Source organism: Sander vitreus, chromosome 4 (genome assembly GCF_031162955.1).
Source record: "Sander vitreus isolate 19-12246 chromosome 4, sanVit1, whole genome shotgun sequence".
NCBI lineage: Eukaryota > Metazoa > Chordata > Actinopteri > Perciformes > Percidae > Sander > Sander vitreus.
The window spans coordinates 3742204-3761393 of record NC_135858.1 but is presented as its reverse complement, the minus strand read 5'-3'; the positions used below and the strand labels follow the sequence as shown (position 1 = coordinate 3761393).

Sequence of the window (19190 nt, the reverse complement as noted above, 5' to 3'; positions counted from 1 at the left end):
AAGATATAAAAGCCAGGCTCACTACAGGATTTTACCATTAGCCTGGCTATGTAGGTGATGCCCTCTATGCATACATGTATACAAGCACCTGCACATGCTTGCATATATAATGCACATGCCCACACATTTACCAAAGCACACACATCACTACTTTGAATGCACATACAGAGTCTCTCAAGCAACTCTACCTCTGTAGCCGTTCACATGTGCACCCAAAAGATGCCTTAATCTGCAACAAGGATTAGGGCTTATTGAAACAAATAAGTGTTTTAAGAGGAGAGAGTCCCAGTTTAAATTTCAATAGCTCATTTAACCCTTATCTGCCCAAATCCTTGGGGTCCATTCTATGTTAATTGGATCTGCATTGCACTAGCATTGGGGTGTTAACAAGCACAGCCTATGAATATTAATTACCCTGAAGTTTTCTGCACAGGAAAGACTTCACTGATACATATTAATTCTATGAAGTTTTTAAAGTAGTGCTCTCATTAAAAATGAATAGGCCATGCACTTGAATGTTTTCCCAAGAGGAATTGTGCATCCTTAAGTCTATTCCTAATAAATTGGGTCAGATTGGCTATCCTTAAAGAGTAGCTTTTCCTTAAAATGGCATTATTATTCAACTACATGTAAACATTCCAATCCTGTGAAGAAATGGTTTTGTTGGAACAGTGCTCTGACAATGGCTATTAAAGCCAGTCATGTCTGAGCGTGTACTTTTCCCAACCACAGTCTCCTGAGGCCCTGTTAAAACGGTTACTTATTTACAACACTAAACACACAAGTTGTTCAGCTAAACAGCACAAAATTACTCTGTGTGCCTATGTGTGTGTGTGTGTGTGTGTGTGTGTGTGTGTGTGTGTGTGTGTGTGTGTGTGTGTGTGTGTGTGTGTGTGTGTGTGCATTTGTGAGGATTTGTGTGTGCGTCTTGATGTGGTGCATTCAGAGGCAGTTGTTGACACTACTTTAAATAAAACATTGAGGATGCATTAGTCCTCTGGCTAGGCGAGGCCTCTCTCTAAGCCATTTAATACAGAACTGATGCAGACGTGTTTCCCCGTCTGCCTCCAGCCAGCTGCTTCAGACACCTGCTCAAAGTTTAGAGTTGCCCAGTCCAGCACAAACACGCAGACCGCGGCCATCAAAGACCATCCGGGCGCCACACAATGAGAGCCACTTCACTCTTCCTAATGATACCAGCATACACTTGCATCATTTACATGGGAGGCATTTGTACGTGCACACGTACTTGAGAGGTTTCCTCATCCACACATTCTCCACAGGGACACACAGTATATCAAGCCTTAAAGACAGAGGAGGCAGAATCCGTTTTTCACGGGCTACGTTTGCATACGCAAGAAACCAGATCAATATTAAGAATCGGATCAGTGGTTCCTCTAGGATTCTTTCTCAGCAGCTCGGTAAATGGGTTAGGGTTAACAGAAAGTTTGTTGATCTCGGACCGCCCTAACTTCCCGCAGGATCAGCAGACTTTCCGTTAGTGCCATTACACAGGTTAGACCCAGTCCTGTTGCTGGCCACCAGCCCGCTGTGACCCCCAGCGCTGTTGTTTGCGCTGTCTGAATTAAAGTTGCTGCAGTTGCTAACAAAAGGTTTGTCTCCGGAGCTGCTGCCTGCACTCCTCCCGTCTCCTAGTGGCCAGGAGTGGCGTTATTATGGTCCCTGCAACTTCTAGGCAAGTACGAAGCAGCTCGACTGGTTGGGGTTAGGCATTGACTTTGAGTAGTTAAAGTGTAACTCTCGCCAAAATGCAACCTAGGTTTTTTTTGTGAATGTACCCGAGTCAAACTTTCATTTAAAAGCATATTTAGGACGGAATCGACACTTTTAAGATTTACCGTATTTTCATTTTTTGGTCAAATGGCCTTTTGAATGGGAGTGCTAGGGGCACTTTTATGCTAGCCTCAAAATAGCTATTTTTACAACATTAAGAAGGCTCGACACAACATAAAACTTTGCTCGAAGTATTACCAGGGCTCTACACCTTAACGAAAGCATTGACAACATTGTTTGTGTACATAGAGTTTACTAAAAAAGGGTTTTGAGCAACTCACCATAGCTGTTGTTCTTCCGGTCGCCGTCTATCGAGCCAGTCAAAAAATAGTGAGAGGGAGGAGAGTAAAGATGGAAAGCTCCAAAAGCTTAGTTCCATATAAATGCACGGACAATTCGTTGTTTTGTCGTTAGTGAGACACAATATTGACCTTGTAGTTAAAAAGGAGCCTCCTATAGGAATGACATTTCCTCCTATGGAGTCCTACTTTTGACTGGGAAAATGGCGGATAGCGTAAATAACAACTGCTAACGTGAGTTGCTCAAAACCTTTTTTAGTAAACTGTGTACACAAACGATGTTGTCAATGCTTTCGTTAAGGTGTAGAGCCCCTGGCGATAATTCAAGCAAAGTTTCATGTTGTGTCGAGCCTTCTTAGTGTTTTAAAAATAGCTATTTTGAGGCTAGCATAAAAGTGCACCTAGGACTCCCATTCAAAAAGCCATTTGACCAAAAAACGAAAATACGGTGAATCTTAAAAGTGGCGATTCCGTCCTAAATATGCTTTTAAACGAAAGGTTGACTCGGGTACATTCACAAAAAGACCCTAGGTTGCATTTTGGCAAGAGTTACACTTTAAGGTTAGGATAGCCGATTGGTCAGGGGATAGGACCTGAACAAATCGGGTTACGTTACCTTGCGTAAACGTGGGTTCCATAATAACGCCCGGAGTGAGGCAGAGGTCCACACAGTGAAGTCTGATGAATTGCCTCAAGTGATGTAACTTGAGTCAGCGTCAGTTGGGACTGAAAAGTTTGAAAATAAATTTAAAAAAATTGGGGGTGTGGAGCCGGAAAGAAGAGAGCTTACCAGACCTCTGTAGCCTACTCCTCATCTCTGCTACAGTAGCCGCTACTAGCATACACACCCGATTCTCTGACCTAACTGTCGGCAGTCAAGTTGTATCATGGGAAATGTAGGCGCCAGGTTTTGACAAGGAAGAAGAATGCATAAAATAAAAAAAGTCAGACAATGTTATATCTGTGGAGTACTCTTTTCACAAAGATCAACTACTGACAATGTCTTCTTCAAACGACAAAGGAGAACTATAATTCCTAATAGGAAGCCGTTGATACCAGGTAGTGACTGAGATCATGTTAGTGCAGAAAGTATAACACTTACATTACTCATATGCATGTTGACACACTTTTTCCTTTCTTATGTGCTGAAATGAGATGGAAACTAAGGTGTGTGTGTGTGTGTGTGTGTGTGTGTGTGTGTGTGTGTGTGTGTGTGTGTGTCCATTCTGAGTACCACAATGTCAAACAACTCCTGTGATCCCCCTCCTGCTGCCCACATAAGCAGGGTGTGTAAACAGGATGTCGACCCGAGCAACAGTCAACTATTTTAAACTATGGCTTCGGCACACATGCAACCTGTGCTTCATCTCTTCCCAGTCGGAGAGCAGCGGCTGGAGGTAGACTCAACAAAATGGATGAGTTCATAGGCTGGCTGTCTTGGAAGGCATCCATAAGACAAAGGAGAGTTGCTGGGTGGTTTACCTCCCAAAACCTTACCAACAAAACCAAGATGACAAAGGATTTGAAAAGCTGTACCTAGACTAAACAGATTTTGTTTCCTGATAAAAAAAAAAAAAAAAATGCTGTGTTAAAAAAGAATTAAGATTCAAGAGAAGCTTAAGCCTGAGTAAAAACAGTCGGGATATTTCCAGTGAAGCAGACTGTGTTTTTTATTTATAATTATTTCCCCCATTTTTCGACATAGCAGCGCATCACTGTTCAATTTTCACCTCCATCTGTGTGATTATTAATCAGATCACACATCAATTGCCAGAACCAGCAAAGAAATTTAGCCTGTAATAAAACTGTCATGTGCTGTGGTATAAAGACAGATGTTGCCAGTTGTGTGATAACATAATTAAACTGTTCAGTGAGGGATTCCATAAAATTATTCAAATTGGACTAGCACTATCATTTTACCAATAAAGCAATTCAGGGCAATATGCAGTGTCATAACACTGATGTTATCCTCTCCGCCAGATTTTCCAATAAGTTGGAGCCTCGGCTTGGCCTCCTCTGACAATATGAACAGTATACATGAAGATACCTGAGAGCTCCGAGAAATGGATGAGTATGCAAGGGAGACCGTGGAGACTGGGATGCGTTCAGTGTGAGCCGCTCTGTGGATGCACACTTGCACAAACTGCATGTGTGCATGAGTTAGAAGACATGGCTCGGGACGGAAGCACACATTCAGTAGCATAATGCACCGCAGCTATTGGTCAAAAAGCACCAAAGAAGAGCAAAGAAGCCTTTATTACGTGTATGTCAAATACAGCACTGTACTGCACAGATTTATAATTCTGCAGTAGAGCAAATACAGAGATACTGGCAGGAATTCAATTCAAAAGTGCAGTGATAAGGCTGCGTTCTTCTTGTGAAACACCATATTTCAATCCAGGCACAGCATTCTCTCCCTCTTGCCCTCCGCTCTGCGGCGGAGTACATACGATTAGCAGAGATCTTAGGCAGCAAATGCTCTCTGGACTCCTCTCTGAGCTGACGCTGTTAACTCCATTCAGTCTGACCATTAGCCGATAATGTGGACTGGACGCCATAAACCAGCAGGCCCTGCACTGGCAGGCAAGGCCTTTGGGCCTCTATTCTGTCTGAGCATCTATGTGTTTATATGTGTGTGTCTCTGGGTGTGTAGCTGTCTGAGTGTACTGTGATAACGAGGCTTATCATCTAGCACATCCCCCTGAAGTTGAGCTCGGTGACTGTGGCAAAGACGTGCATTTCCACCTTCTCAAGCCTCCACAAGGGACCATGTAAGCCCTGCATTATGCAAACAGGAAATCTGTGCCCGCTCAGCTCTTTCTGTGGCCACTGTTATGCGTGTCACTCTCTCCTCTCTACACATGCAACACGACGGACACCCCAACAACGAAGGCAGAGAGGCAGGAGAAAAAAAAGAAGAAAAAAAACATAATTGGCTGGCCTTATCTTATGATGTTTAACAAAGCTTAAAGGCACTTGTTTGACAAAGCAGAATGGATGGATGTGTATGCAATAAAAGAAAAGCAATTATTCATCACTGCTTTCGTTTTTCCTTTCGAGATTATTGTTACAGGGATTTGTACAGTATCATTGAGAGGAAGAGACAGGCTGATATTTTAGAAAATTCTCTAACTTGATTAAAAGGGCTCTTATACAAGACAGGATATCAATATTTAATGCTCTACAGTTGTATCAGTTGAACCAAATTTCAAATGAAGGAATATATTCCATGGACAAACATATGAGATGTTATAAATGCTGACCATATACAACAGGAAATATGTGGAGGGAGTTGAATGTCCTGAAGACAGAAGCTAATACAAAGTCTCTAACATTATTGTCACTGTGTGTTTATTTGACTGCTACAGCAACACAACATCCTGTTGCAAAATCGTTTAAATCACAAAACAGGTTATTGCACAACACTCCTCTTTCATACTATTGTTTTTGTTGTTTTTGCTCTCGTACATTAGCTTCACTTCCTCATGAGGATAACGTTACAACCACAACTTCTGCAACACAAGCACAGAGAAAATAAACATACTGAAGTTCTGGGGCAAACACATTTGTTGTGAAAAATATGTTATATTAATGTTCTAAAGAAACAAAAGGAGATACTCATACACTGTACACAAGCAGCTGCAAACAACTGAGCACAGCCTAAAAAAGCTACAGGATGCACACACATTAATGAGCACACTATAACGTCTAACCGTTACGACACAACTGATATCTCTTCGAGTTCCTCAAAAAAGTGAAATCTGCGACATTTCTACAGCATTTTAGAGAGAAAAAAGAAGAGAGACGGCGCCTTCTTTTCATCCTTACTTCTTAACAAACAGTATTTGACTTACTAATAGAGATGCTTAACTCAAGCTTATGGTCCACTTCCCCCAAATCTGACTAGTCTACAAGATGAATTCCCCTGTCAGAATCAAGATGATCAAACACATTACAATTATTTCATCCCCCATCTTTATTAATGAGGACTGTCTTTCATAGTTATGTTGCCTAATAAGAATAAATGATATGCCACTGCCAGGTTTGTTGTTCCCGCTCACTCAGGGGACTCTCAGACATTTGCACTTTGAGTCAGAGAAGATTTTAGATTGATTTTTGCATCACCTAAAGGGGTAATAGCATCTTTGCAGTCGTGGAGAACAAAGAATGCATGTCGGTTAAAAGCGTATTAGTGCAAGCTGCAAATAAAACTTGAAAGAAAGACAAAAGTAAAAAGTTATCAAGTAATTGAGCGAAGATCGTAATGCCCTGGGGACAATTAACATGGTTCATGGTGCATGAGTGAAAATCCTGGGTTAGTCTAATGGGAGAATAACAAGACTGCCTGCCTTCCCAGTAACACTGCCATGTAAGTAGCCTATCAAAGCCCAGTGTCAGGAGCTGAGAGTGAAGACATCTCGTCCTCCGTCCAAATCCATGCGCCGTTTATCACACACAACAATGAATATGCGTCCCTCTGTTTCAACTCCAACTGCAGGCCACAGAAATTAACCACCGGATTTGTTTAAAAGGCATGAAGCAAAAAACACTTGCTATTTACCACAGTAGAAAGCAGCGGGCAGGAAATATGACTGTAATACATTGAATTGGGAAAAAGAGAGCTGCTCGTTTTTCCTTCCTTTAAATGCCAGAGCAGAACCTGGGGAGTAATAGTTCTTTCTGGATGGCTAGAAAACAGAGACCATGCTTGGACGACTGGCTCTATCCTAGCGGGGAGGCTCTATTTCCATCCCTTCTTGGTGTCAAGTGCACATCCATGACACTTTTCTCTCCCTCTCTCCCCTGTGTCAATTCATCAAAGTTGTAACCCTGTTGTCTTTGCAGAGCGAATCAGAATGTGCCCCTGGCACATAAAGAAGGAAAAGTCAACAGGAATTAAGTTTCAGTGCAACTGTTTACTCAACTGTGGCCTGCAGTTATTGATATTTTATCCATGGTTTTGTGTGACTACTGCAGTAATGAATTCAGTATGGCTGTGATTTTCTCACTGACGACATGCTCATTTTGAGCTGGAAAAAAAGATGGGTGGGAGGTGGGCTCTGGAGCTGGGGGAGTGGGGATGAAGAGCAGATCTGGTAAGGCCTACAGAAATAAAACACAGCAGGACGCATGCTGACACACTCTTTGTACTTACTGATCAGCTTCTTCTCTGGTATTTAATCCAATACTGTCCCACTTAATACCCTGAAAAACGTGTTTAACAGAGGCATCCTGTTCCAAGGCACACACCATGTACTTTTGGCCTTTATTGTATGTTTGCCCCTCTGCCAATAATGATCTCTCCACTCTACAATTAAATGAAGCATGGGTAAAGGGGGGAAATAATGACAATATATGACTAATCACAATGTAAAATAATCACTTATTAGGTCATTCACTTACTATTCAAGTGATATATAAATAGGGCTGAACGACACACTAAAAATGAATAATTTGTCTTACCATGATAAAAGGATGTGTACAACTGATGTGTACAACTGATTTCACTGAATTGACCTGCACATTACACCATGTGAGATGTCGTGCAGTAATGCTAAGCTGTTTTTGTTTTGTCAAAATGAGGTATGAATGAATTTCCTGATTATCATCAGTTCTGACAACAGTGTCACAGCACCATATACTGATGTCCTAATGATTCTGCTGAAAGATTATAAATGATAACGGTGGATTATTGCTCAGCTCTATATGTTACATGTCTCCCATGTTCCATGCTGCAGCATTGTTGCCCTCCCTGTGCAAATGCTGATGGATGCGCTGTGACAACAGACAGCGGCACAGAGCCTGTGCATCATCACCAAACAGCTCCTGACAACAACCGTTGTCGTCCTGTCAGATAGACCAAGATAGCAGAAGACACACTGATCTTTTCAATGCTGTTTCCTTAAACACACTGTCGTGTGCCACACATAACACTGACACCAACAGAAAGAGCTTGTCTGTTTGCCTCAAGTCTGATATGGTGAAAATGTTTAGGGCTTTGCCGGCGTGCATCTCCGCATCTCATTGGTTAACAAGGCAGAGTGTGGCATTAGTTGTGAGTGTGAGGTGTGTTTACAATGAGCCCGGGGAAAATGCTGTCATCCTATTGGATGTCATGCTTTCTTAACTGTCTACAAAATCATGCAGCACCTACATACTTAAATTATGTCAGAACACTGCGATAAATATTTCACCAAAATGCAGATGCTGCATGCTACGATAAACACGTTCACAACCAAACACAATCACACAGAGAGAGCACTTTCCCTTCCTTAAATATTCAAGAAGGGCCTCAATATACATAAATAATAATAATAATGTCTTATGTACTAGATGTACTTTGAGGTGGAATGAAATATTAAGTGGCACTTTAAGAGGGGGAAGAAGCCTGCTGTTATCATGGCTTAATAAAGTGAAGACAGGTGCGAAAGGGGGTCTGGTCTACCTGGTGCTGCTGGAGATGCAGGAGGTCAGCTGCAGTCACCTCCATTGACGGCGTGGCGCTCTTGGTTCGTACCTCCCCGGATCCGCCCTCCACACTTTCTCCTCCATTTTGATTGGCTGGTCCGTTGCTCATCGCCTCAGTCCCAGATTCTTGCATCATGACTTAAAAAACCTGAGAGAAGACAAAAACAGGGACGGAGACGGAGAGAAACAGCTGTTAAAACACACAGCAATGAGGTCGCATTTCAACTCTGGGCCAAACTATAAACATCTGTCATATCCTTCCCACACAATTTCACTTTTATTGCAGGTTTCGCTGTCGGTTTGTGCTTCCTTGTGTCTTGTTTGTTTGCTTGTGGCATATGCAATAAAGCAAACACACATGCACACGCTCACAGGCTGCTTCTGCACAGAATAATGACCCGTTTTGTCTTTTCCGGTGCAGATCCTTTGCAGATGACAAGTCCATACTGGGCCGGAGAAGAGGGAGTGGGACTCAGGTTTTGTTTGTGTTCTCCATTATGGGGTAGCCTATATGCAGGGGTGCGGTGGACGGGGTTGGGGTCCAGCACACATCGCAGAGGAACCCAACCTGAGTTGAGTGAGAGTGGAGGAGCCCAAGAAAACACTGAACCTCCAAAACAAAACACTTTCTATGGAAATGGATATATTTACTCGCACGACTCCCAGAAGAACCCCGGCAGGATAGCTTTATAATGGGAAACAGGGTGACTGTGTGAGGCCTGCCAAAGAATCTCCATGAGAAACATCCAATCTGAAGCCCGGCGAAAACTACCTCAAATCCTTCAGGGGTGCTCAATTAACACCAAAATACAGGTCTGAATATAAATAAACCCCTTTGAGTTGTTGGAAAAAAATTTTGTCTTTAATAACGTAATCTAACTCAAAAGGATAACCTATGAATACTGGCGGTGTAGCTTTACCTGTCATTGCATGCTTTTTGTGTTATTTTAACATATGACAGTGGTAATCTGTGTTAAATGTGAATACACAGCTATTTGCTTACATTTTACAACCTCTGTTCTGCTTTTGGATACACAAAAGCCAGACAGACATGAATCCCCCCCCCCCACCCCTCTCTGTCTCCATGGGGATGAGTGCCAGTGACGCTGGTGCATTTCTGCGCCCGTATTCCTCAAATCAGTAGAATGATTTACAGCTGTTGTGCGTTGGTCGCAGGCCTCAGTGGCGTAACGCATCCAGCCTCCCAATTCCTTGGCGGTTAATGAAGCTGACCAAGTCAGACAGAAGCGAATTAACTTGGCTGATTAATTATTTATATGAAGCAGAATAAATGCCGTTAAAACACTGGGCCTCATCAAGAAAGAAGGTGAAAATGGAACTAAATGCAGATTTATGGTGTTGCATTTAAGGCGTGTAATAGGAGGGCCGATGCAAGTTAATGTGTGCTCAACTACACAGGCACCGTGTCCCTAGAGGTCCAGATCTAAACAAGATGTAGACACACTCCCAGACACCATGGGGACACACACTCAGGCTGACAGATAGGAAATTGATGTTGACAACTTGTCACATAAGAATATTTACAGAGCATAGTTGAGATACTAATCTAGACATGGGGATTATTAAAAAAATTAACAGCACTATAAGAAGCACTTCCCTTTCAAATCATGGTTCTGGGACAGTCTCCCAGCCGTACCAGAACAAAAATCAAACCTAAAGTTCACTATGGTTTACATCTCCTCTCCTGTAGAAGCCCTCCTTGCAAGAAGCATATCCGAGTGAGTCATCTGACACTGTGGCCTGTGCCGGTTCAGTTGTGTGTCACAACGCCCCCACACTTTAGAGGCCTGTCTGAGCAGCTTGGGCCGGGCCTACAGGCTCTGTTCTCTGGGCTGGGGCTAGAGCCGTCCCCCCTCTCCCTCCAGACAGATGTTGACCCGGCTCACCCCTCCAGTCTGGCACGGCCTCTCTCCATAATGGGATTTTCTAAACAAGGAGTGAGCAAGAGGAATACTATGGGATGGGATGCAGCCAGCCACAACTCCATCTACAGGCCCTTGCTTGCACCAACTCCTCTTTTGAGACACCAATTAGAGTCTCGGCCGAAATTAAATGCCATTTGAAATAAACCATGGGCTGACGTTATTCACCCCCATTTATTTTGCAAATAAAAGAAATTTTTCCACATGCAGAAAAAAGAAGGGCCTGCTTTCTTTCTTTTTTCAAAGCTACATAAAAGGGGGAGGGGGGGGTAATGGCTATTTTACATGCACTGTCATTCCATGCAAAATTTTCATAATTGTAACGGAAAGGCGTAAATTTCCAAATGCATGGCATCTCCGAAAGTAATCAAGAGAATGAGCCGCGGGGCTATTTTAATGTATGCAAAACTAGTGACCCACAATAAAGCAGAGAAAGGCTACAATGAATGCAAAGTAATGCGCGCATGCTTGGAACCGGCACTGATGAGGCGATGGCTAAAATTAACACCCAATTAATTTTCGAATTGACAAACAAATGAAACCCATAAATCTACTTTCTCATTAATTTTACCACAGAATAATTCAAAGCTGCAATATCATGAGCGAAAAAATTGGAGGAACAAAGAAAATGGAAAATGGGCATTATCCATCATAAATATCAAGAAGATAGAAAAGAGCCTTATTAGAGAGTTGTGCTGATAACAATGTTAATCTGTGAAGCACTGAGGCACGGACACCATCATCAGCTGGGGCCCGGGCAACTTGGCCACATGACTTGGCCCTGCGTATGTTTATCTATCTATTTATTTTCACTTTGCTCAGAGGATTGCCTCGTCTGTGAGGACTTAAAAAGCTCCAAGTGTTTCCATCCGTTCCATTTATACAACACATACAAATTCAGCTGTAATTATGGGTCAAGTGTCCTGCTAAAAGGGGTGTAGCTACTGGGGTTAAAAGCATACGTATTCCTGCTCCAAACTAGGGCTGCACAATATATGCTGGGGGGGGTTTAATCGCCATCGCGATACCAACTGGCGCAATAAACACATCGCGAAAGGCTACGACGTATCGCGAAAGACTCTGACAGTTTTTGTGTTAGTGAAAGAAAACCGTACTTTAAAATGTAGCGGTCATTCTTTATTCAGTGGTGCCTTTTTATATTCAATTCAATGTTCAATTTGTTCAATGAAAGAATGTTGGAAATGATTTCCTTTCATTTGTTTGAAATTCAACAAGCAATTTCAGCAGAATACTAAAAGCAGCAGAGATGAGTCCACTTTTACATCCGTTGATTTATTTATTATTTAAGTAATATCGATGTTCAACGTTATCGCATATTTTCCTCATATCGTGCAGCCCTACTCCAAACACAAACATTTTAACATGAAACAATAAATAAAAGGAGACATGAAAAAAAAAGAATGGAGCATGTCAACTTTTTTTATCTGAGCTTTAAAAATAGTTAAGAAAGAACATGAAATAATGGAAATTCCAGGAGCTCTAAACAAGGCAACAGTTCGTACGGAAGGAACTTGCTGTGCTGTCGATTATTAGATGCCGGTTTGTTCTTTGAGGAGACTTGCTTGCAAAACAAAACAAGTGTTTGGAACAAACACTGGATAATAAAAAAAGGTCAGAGTTTCTGTTTGTTTACAGTCTGTTTTGTTTTTCCCTGCCTCAGATATGGAGAGTACAGTACAAACAAGAGTCACATGTGTCTCCCACCTGACCAGACAGGTTGAAGGTTAAGAACAGCCGGCAGCCAGAGCTCATCAACCCTGCCTCTCCTCTTCCCCGCTCCCTGGGAATCTAATGCCTGTTCCCCTGTCATGCTTGCCTGGAATTCAACAGCTCAAACAAGTCAGCAGCCGATTCAAGGTAGGGTCGGCCTGCACAGCTGTGCTTTGACCCTTCTCCATGTTCTGTTTTTCTTTAATGCTCATGACCAGAGTTGCAATGTTCTGGGAATATTCAAGGTGGAAACTTTCCAAGGGAGATAAGTAAGGGTTACTGCCCAACGAGGTGTCCATTGTTAGGCATAGACTTGGTCGGCATTACTGCGAGCGGCCACTAAAACGTTTCCGTTTATGCCGTAGTGGAAAGCAAACCATTCAAATTAATGAGTGTAGACCTTGTTGGCGGTTAATCTTTACTCTTTGTCATATTTACAATTGTATTTTTGCTTGGACCAATGCCAAAAAGTTGCAGTGTGGGGTTCTGCGCCTCTAATAAGTTAAAAAATCCTGATCTTAAAGGAACACGCCGACTTATTGGGACTTTAGCTTATTCACCGTATCCCCCAGAGTTGGATAACTCCATACATACCCTTCTCATCTCCGTGCGTGTTGTAACTCTGTCTGCGGCGGCATTTGAGCGGCGTCTGTTGGTGACGCCCCTTTGGAAATGCGCTGCGAATGAAGCTTGCCCAGACCCACTCTCAGTTCCAACTGAGAAGGGTCTGGTGTCAACCAGGCTAGGAAGAGTGCGCTGCTGAATGCAGTGCATGGTTACAATTCAATTAAATGGGCAAGCTTTTAACAAAAAAAATGCCTAGTATTGCTTTTTTTATGTGTATTTTCCCCCAAATAGGTTCAATCTTAAAAGGTATGCTTTTCAATGGAAGAAAATGGAAAAATTCCAAAATGTACTTAACTTCCTTTGGAAATTTTCCAACCTTTTGCAACCCTTCTCATGACAGTAAAGGCTTAGCGGCCACCTGTTTCCATTTACAGGCTGTTCACACAGCCCTTGTTTACACAAGCACACAACAAAAGCACAACATTTCTTGGGTTGGAGATAAAGACACACCAAGGGAGAGATAATGGTAAGAGGTTCAATTTAGAGCGGTTTAGGTTTGGATTGGTTGCTAGACTAGACAACACATCAGCGTGTACCAAAGGTACAACAACAGAATGCTTCTCAAGGTTTCTTAAGAGTCTTATGTTCGGCTGTATTTTGGCTCCTGATTCTAGGGAAAAGTCAAAAGACAAACACAAGCTGTATGTTAAATAATCCATCATCACAGCCAGCAAACTACTCCAACAGACATAGAAATTGGGCTAAATACCAACAACCTTTCGAAACTGTAGTCTAGAACTGGGCGATATGGAGAAAATCAAACTTTTGAGGAAATACCTCGATATCGATATTGTAGGGTTGACAATTGGTGCTTTCACAAAATATGCACACAATGAGATTTTTGATAAATAATCATCAGTTGATATAATAACTATTAGGGCTGCACGATATGAGGAAAATATCTAATTGCGATTATTTTGACTGATATTGCAATTGCGATATGATTCACGGTATTGGAGGGAATGATCGTTTTTGTATCATTATTCTCATTTTCATTGAAAATGATTAACGTTGAAAGAAATTAAAATGATTATAGTTTGATTTTTGCGAGGATCTGTACCAAACAAAGATTTTTTTTTCTTTAGTCTGTAGGATACGATTTGTAGGCCGGGACGTCTCTGCAGCACCACAATACTTAATTCAGAATAGTTTGACACGTTTTGCCATTAACAAATATTGCGCCCCCCTGCGATTTGGATATTGCATTAGTCCATATTGCGATTTCGATACAATTGCGATGAATTGTGCAGCCCTAATAACTATGTGGATAAAGGCAAATAATAGAATAGCTAGAACAGTCTGGTGTGAGCAGAATCACTTTACTGTAATGCAGCCTTTAAAACCAGGAAAAGACACCACGTGTCATATCAGGATATTACGATATCCAAAATTTAAGATGATATCTAGCCTCGTATATCGATATCGATATAATATCGATAGTCCCACCTCCTTCCACTTATTATTTGCAAACCGGGGCCTTCTGCAAAGAGAATAACCTCGATCAAAAAGACTCAATCGGGATTCACTTGCCGCTCTGACTACAATTCTCAGTCCGCTTTCTGCTGAGAGGAGCTAACGGCAGGGATGATATTTTGCCGAAAGAGACTTCATAGTCAGACCAAACAACTATGTAATCTTGTCAGCCACTTCAACCAAGTCACAGATAAGCAAAGCATATCTCCAGACTGCTGTGAAAATATAGTATGAACCCCCACCCCCTGAAACTCGTACCTCCATCAAAAAACCCACATCCTTGCACCACACGAGACACAGAAGCGGTTTCCAAGTTCTTCACAGACCTTGTACGGGGTATAAGCCGACCACTCATTCTGGCAAACAAAGCAGCTGTTTGTTTAATAAGTGAATGCTGCCATGGCTACAGTAAACAGGAGGAGTGTAGGGGAGGCGGGGGTTTGTGTTTATGAACAAACACATCTCCTTGCAGGAGCCATTTAATATTAACCAGGTGGAATGATCAGCCGATTTCCTAGGTGACACTCGGGGCAGGCATAGTGTAAACAGGTTCTGGGAAGGGAGGGGAGGGGGCCCGGCTTTAGGGAATCAAGGCCGTTGCAAATGCAGCTTGGGCTAGAATAAACAGCAAGGCAGAAGTCAAGATAAACAAAAAGTAATTCTTCTGACATTTGAAGACGCATAAAGCTGGTGTGTTGCAGCTGCTAGCAAGCCACCGTGAATGAGAACAAGATGGGTGATGGCGGGGTGGGCAGCCGGCGCGGTGGTCTCCTATGGAAACACATTGTCAAGCAAAGCAACCAAGTGTTTCTTCCAGACCCAACAAACAGTGGCTCTTCACAACAGCGCAGCGAGAAACTTGTAAAAACATGTTAAACATTTACCTTGTTCAATCATTCAGTAACTGGGTTTGTGGGAAAAACTGAGGATTTCTGAGAGCTCTGAGAGCTGGCGCTCACAACATCAGGGTATGGAGTGAAAAAAACAACAACAACAAAAAGGATTGGGTTTGGGATTGAACGGACAAAGATGTTATCTATCATAAATCACATTGCATATCTTTGTTTACTTCATTTATGGTGATTTCAACAGATCATGAGTTACTCCATCTGCTACATCAAACAGTACAAATAAGTAGTGATTACAAAAGACAAGGTAGGTAATGCAGTGTTGGGACATTCAAGCTGCACGTCACCTTGGCCATGACTTTTTCATGAATACAACAACTTTCCATCTGCTGAGCTAAATCCATCCAATGAGGCGCCCCTACCCATAGTTTTCTGTCTGCACTTCCCCTACTGATTTCATTTAATCCCTAAAAAAAACAGTTAACCCCACGTAAGGCAAGCATAAAATATGAGCAAGGGTGCCAAACACATATTTATAACACATTGGGACGACTGTGATAGGATTCTCATGCATGAAATCTAGATCCAAACCTATTACTGCACCACGAGCAGTGGAAAGAGGCTCGACATCCAAGCACGTGGATATCAACCTATTATCACGCTACAAGCTCAGATAAATTAACAAAAAAGGCTACTAGAAGGCAGACTCCGGTGGTGAAGCTGAGTGGATCCATAATTTCAGAAAATACACAAACCAGTTTGTCTCCTTTGCATGGAGCCAAACTTGAAACACATTGGTGTAAAGGCCTGCTGTGCACAGACAATGACGGAATGTGCCAAAGTAAGGCAGGCCATGGTATTTTTAGTACAACTAGGGCCGATAGAGACTAAGTAAATAGAGAAGTCTAATGAGTTTAAATCTGGTTGTACATGAATGGAATAGTAATTCTGGGATGTGAAGCCTCTTTTAGGAGTGGTTTTCTCAGAAACTCTCCTTCACTTGACTTTGACAATCGCTCACATGTGGCTCATGCCCATTAACACTACAGCGAGAGGACAGACACCAGGAGACATGGGGCCTTTTTGTTCTGACCACAGGCTCAATGCAGGCATTACTTCCCTCAAGCTCATCTTACCAATTAGACCTGTCAAACATGCATACCCAAAGAAAAACACAAATTCAATCTATCTGCATCCTATGGGATCTGCAAAAGCACTTATTGTTTTAACATTACTTAAAGTGTGTCATATATTTTTAATCATTTTTTTACTAGAAATCATATAAGGGCGGTTCCCGTGGGTATAGAAATGCAAACTTGTGGAGAGGAAATGTGTCAGATGCATTTTCCTAGGGAAAACCAAGGTTAGCCTTAACGAACTTGTCTAATTAATATTGCGTACCTACGCAAAGAGAGGACAATATTATTAGAGCTGCTGTCAACTCACTGGAGTGCATACTTCCTCTGTGAGCTGACAACATGTAGCCTAATCATTTTTAGGAAAAGCTTTGCACTTCTGTTAAATCACCAATATGGACTTGTGGTACACCGCCGCTCTACACACACAGAATAAGCCGCTAATTACTGTTGAGTAAGTCATCAAGTGTGGTAGATGCATTTATTATGATTCCTCTCTCAGTACCATGCATAATAACTGGAAGAAACTGTGGGGTCTGGCCTAACCCCTGCTATTTAAATGATTCTTAGCACTGTTAAACGTCTCTCTACCGACAAAAACACACCACAGGTCTCCCACCTCTTTTCTTTAAAGTTACTCACACAGAGATTAAGTTAAGCTATTGATTTTCCAGACACAATCATTAACCTTTACAAACAAATAATGGCAATGGGAGGGCAATGGCTATTTAATTTCAATAGTGTCTCACTTATAACTGCCAGTGCTCAGTGACTGCTTAAAACTGCTGTAACACAAGAACTGGTTTGCTGTTAATGCCCTGACGCACAAGAACTTGTGGCGACGAAGGTCCGAAAAAACGGAGATGAGACGTATACAGGAGGACCTGACAGCTACGCTCGTTATTGTAAGTGCAATGATAAGTCCAATAAGTACTTTATCAAACCGTATGACTGTGTGTCCCAGCCCAGGCCAGGATAGGACATTAACTAACAATGTAAACTGCTTTAAGCAATTTGAAATCATCAATGTCTTCCCTCTTGCTGTATCAAAATCTCACCTAGCTTTCCTCAGAGATGGTCCCAATAGTGTGCTTTAAGTCAAGTCAAATTCAGTCTGTGCATGATTACATGATATAACTATATAATTATTTAATAATGTATCCTACATTGTGGATAATTAAAGATTAAAAGAAAAAATAACAAGAACCGTACAGAACCGAAAACCGTGACCCTAAAACTATATATATATATATATATATATATATATATATATATATATATATATATATATATCGGCGCATGTTAAAATCTAATATACCACCGGTGCCCGGTGTCTACTGAACGGAATAGCAACGCGGATTTCGGTGCCTCATTATGGTGCCACTTAAATGTCTGTGCTGCTCTCTGATGCAACGAAACAGACGTTACAGGCAACAGAAACATCGCTGCATGTCACTCTAATAAACACGAAAAGCACGGAAGCAGCAATTTTAAGATTTACCGTATCATTGTTTTTCGGTACAAATGGCCTTTTGAATGGGAGTGCTAGGGGCATTACTATGATTGCATCAAAATCAAAAAATTATCCGATCCATGACTCAAAACCGTGATCCGAAACATGAGTTTTGTGATTCGTTGCACCCCTATTTGAGAGGGATGGGAAATGATATTGCAAGCCATTCTCTCATTGTTTCGTTATTAAAATGTGTGGTTTAGTTACATATGAAATGAAATGCTCCAAATATGGACAGTTTAAAACAAGGCAACCGTATTGTCAATTTCGGCAACCAAAAGCTGATGCCTGGTTGACAAACCACTATAAAAAGTTTGCATTGAGCCCTGAAACATTAACGTTAGTTTATTTTGTAATGTGTCGTTATATGTTAAAGACATGTTTATGCTGAAATAAATAAGGAGGAACACTCAAACATCATTTTTGGCCAGTTTTGACAGCTCCATGTGTATTGGATTGATCAGATGAGAGAAAAATTTGAAAAGAGCCCTCTGTGTGCGCTCTCGGTCGTTTTTCTTTTCCTTACTACCATTTATTAATCAGATGGATAGGCTATTTAGACGACAGCCTACGTCAACATGTTGAATCGGCCCAAAAAAGGCTGACGAAGGCCGACACGTGGCGACGGTGCAGGACAGACCCCAAAAACTAGGGCGACGGTCGCCTTGGTATGTCAGGGCCTTAAGTCTTCTGATTCACTGTGATTGATATGGGAGTGGTCTTACCCATCATCCCCTCCTGCAGCTTCTGAAGAAGCATTTCTTCTTCGCTGTGGTACCAGGGTCGTTTCAGCCTAAGAAGCATGTTATTATTTTAAAAACCCCAGCTTCCCAGAGAGAGGACAGATAGGGTTAAAAAGGAAAGGAGTTTGTGCCTTCCATTAAGCAGTTAAACTAAAGATAAAGGGCGAGGGGCTAAATACCAAAAGACACCACATGAATTTCTACATTTTAATGGTATCAGGTTTTAACAACTCTTTTTTGTTTTTGTTAAATACAACCCATCTCAGGAGGATGCGTCCCACTCATAAAGCAGCCCAATGACAATGCACAGTGGCACTAATACAAGGACATAGTTCATCATGACATTTTCTGCAATTCCCAACTGATTAGGGTCATTATGTTGGAGGCCTGATTTATGTTGTCATTTCCTCTCACCGATCCTGCATCAATGAATCTTAATGAATTGGTAAATAAGGGTGAAGATTACACTGTGTGACACTGCAACATTTCTCACCCTCAATGGCCGAGATTTATGTTGCCAATTAGAGACTAACAGAGAAAATTGGCTGGCAGAAAAATAATATTCTTTATGGTACAAAATGGAGGAGCATTCTCAGTCAAGGGCAATTGTATTGT

The 19190-nt window shown here is 41.8% G+C and overlaps 1 protein-coding gene across 11 annotated transcripts in view; it reads right to left on the bottom strand.

Annotated features, from left to right (window-relative positions):
- Positions 1-19190, bottom strand: part of foxp1b (forkhead box P1b) — a 158735-nt gene that overhangs the window by 72193 nt on the left and 67352 nt on the right. For all 11 annotated transcript variants that reach the window (XM_078247734.1, XM_078247744.1, XM_078247735.1 and 8 more), the window contains one exon: positions 8539-8709. In XM_078247734.1, coding sequence (XP_078103860.1) covers positions 8539-8697 — 159 coding nt within the window. In that variant the 5' untranslated portion in view covers positions 8698-8709. The remainder of the gene's footprint in view (positions 1-8538; positions 8710-19190) is intronic.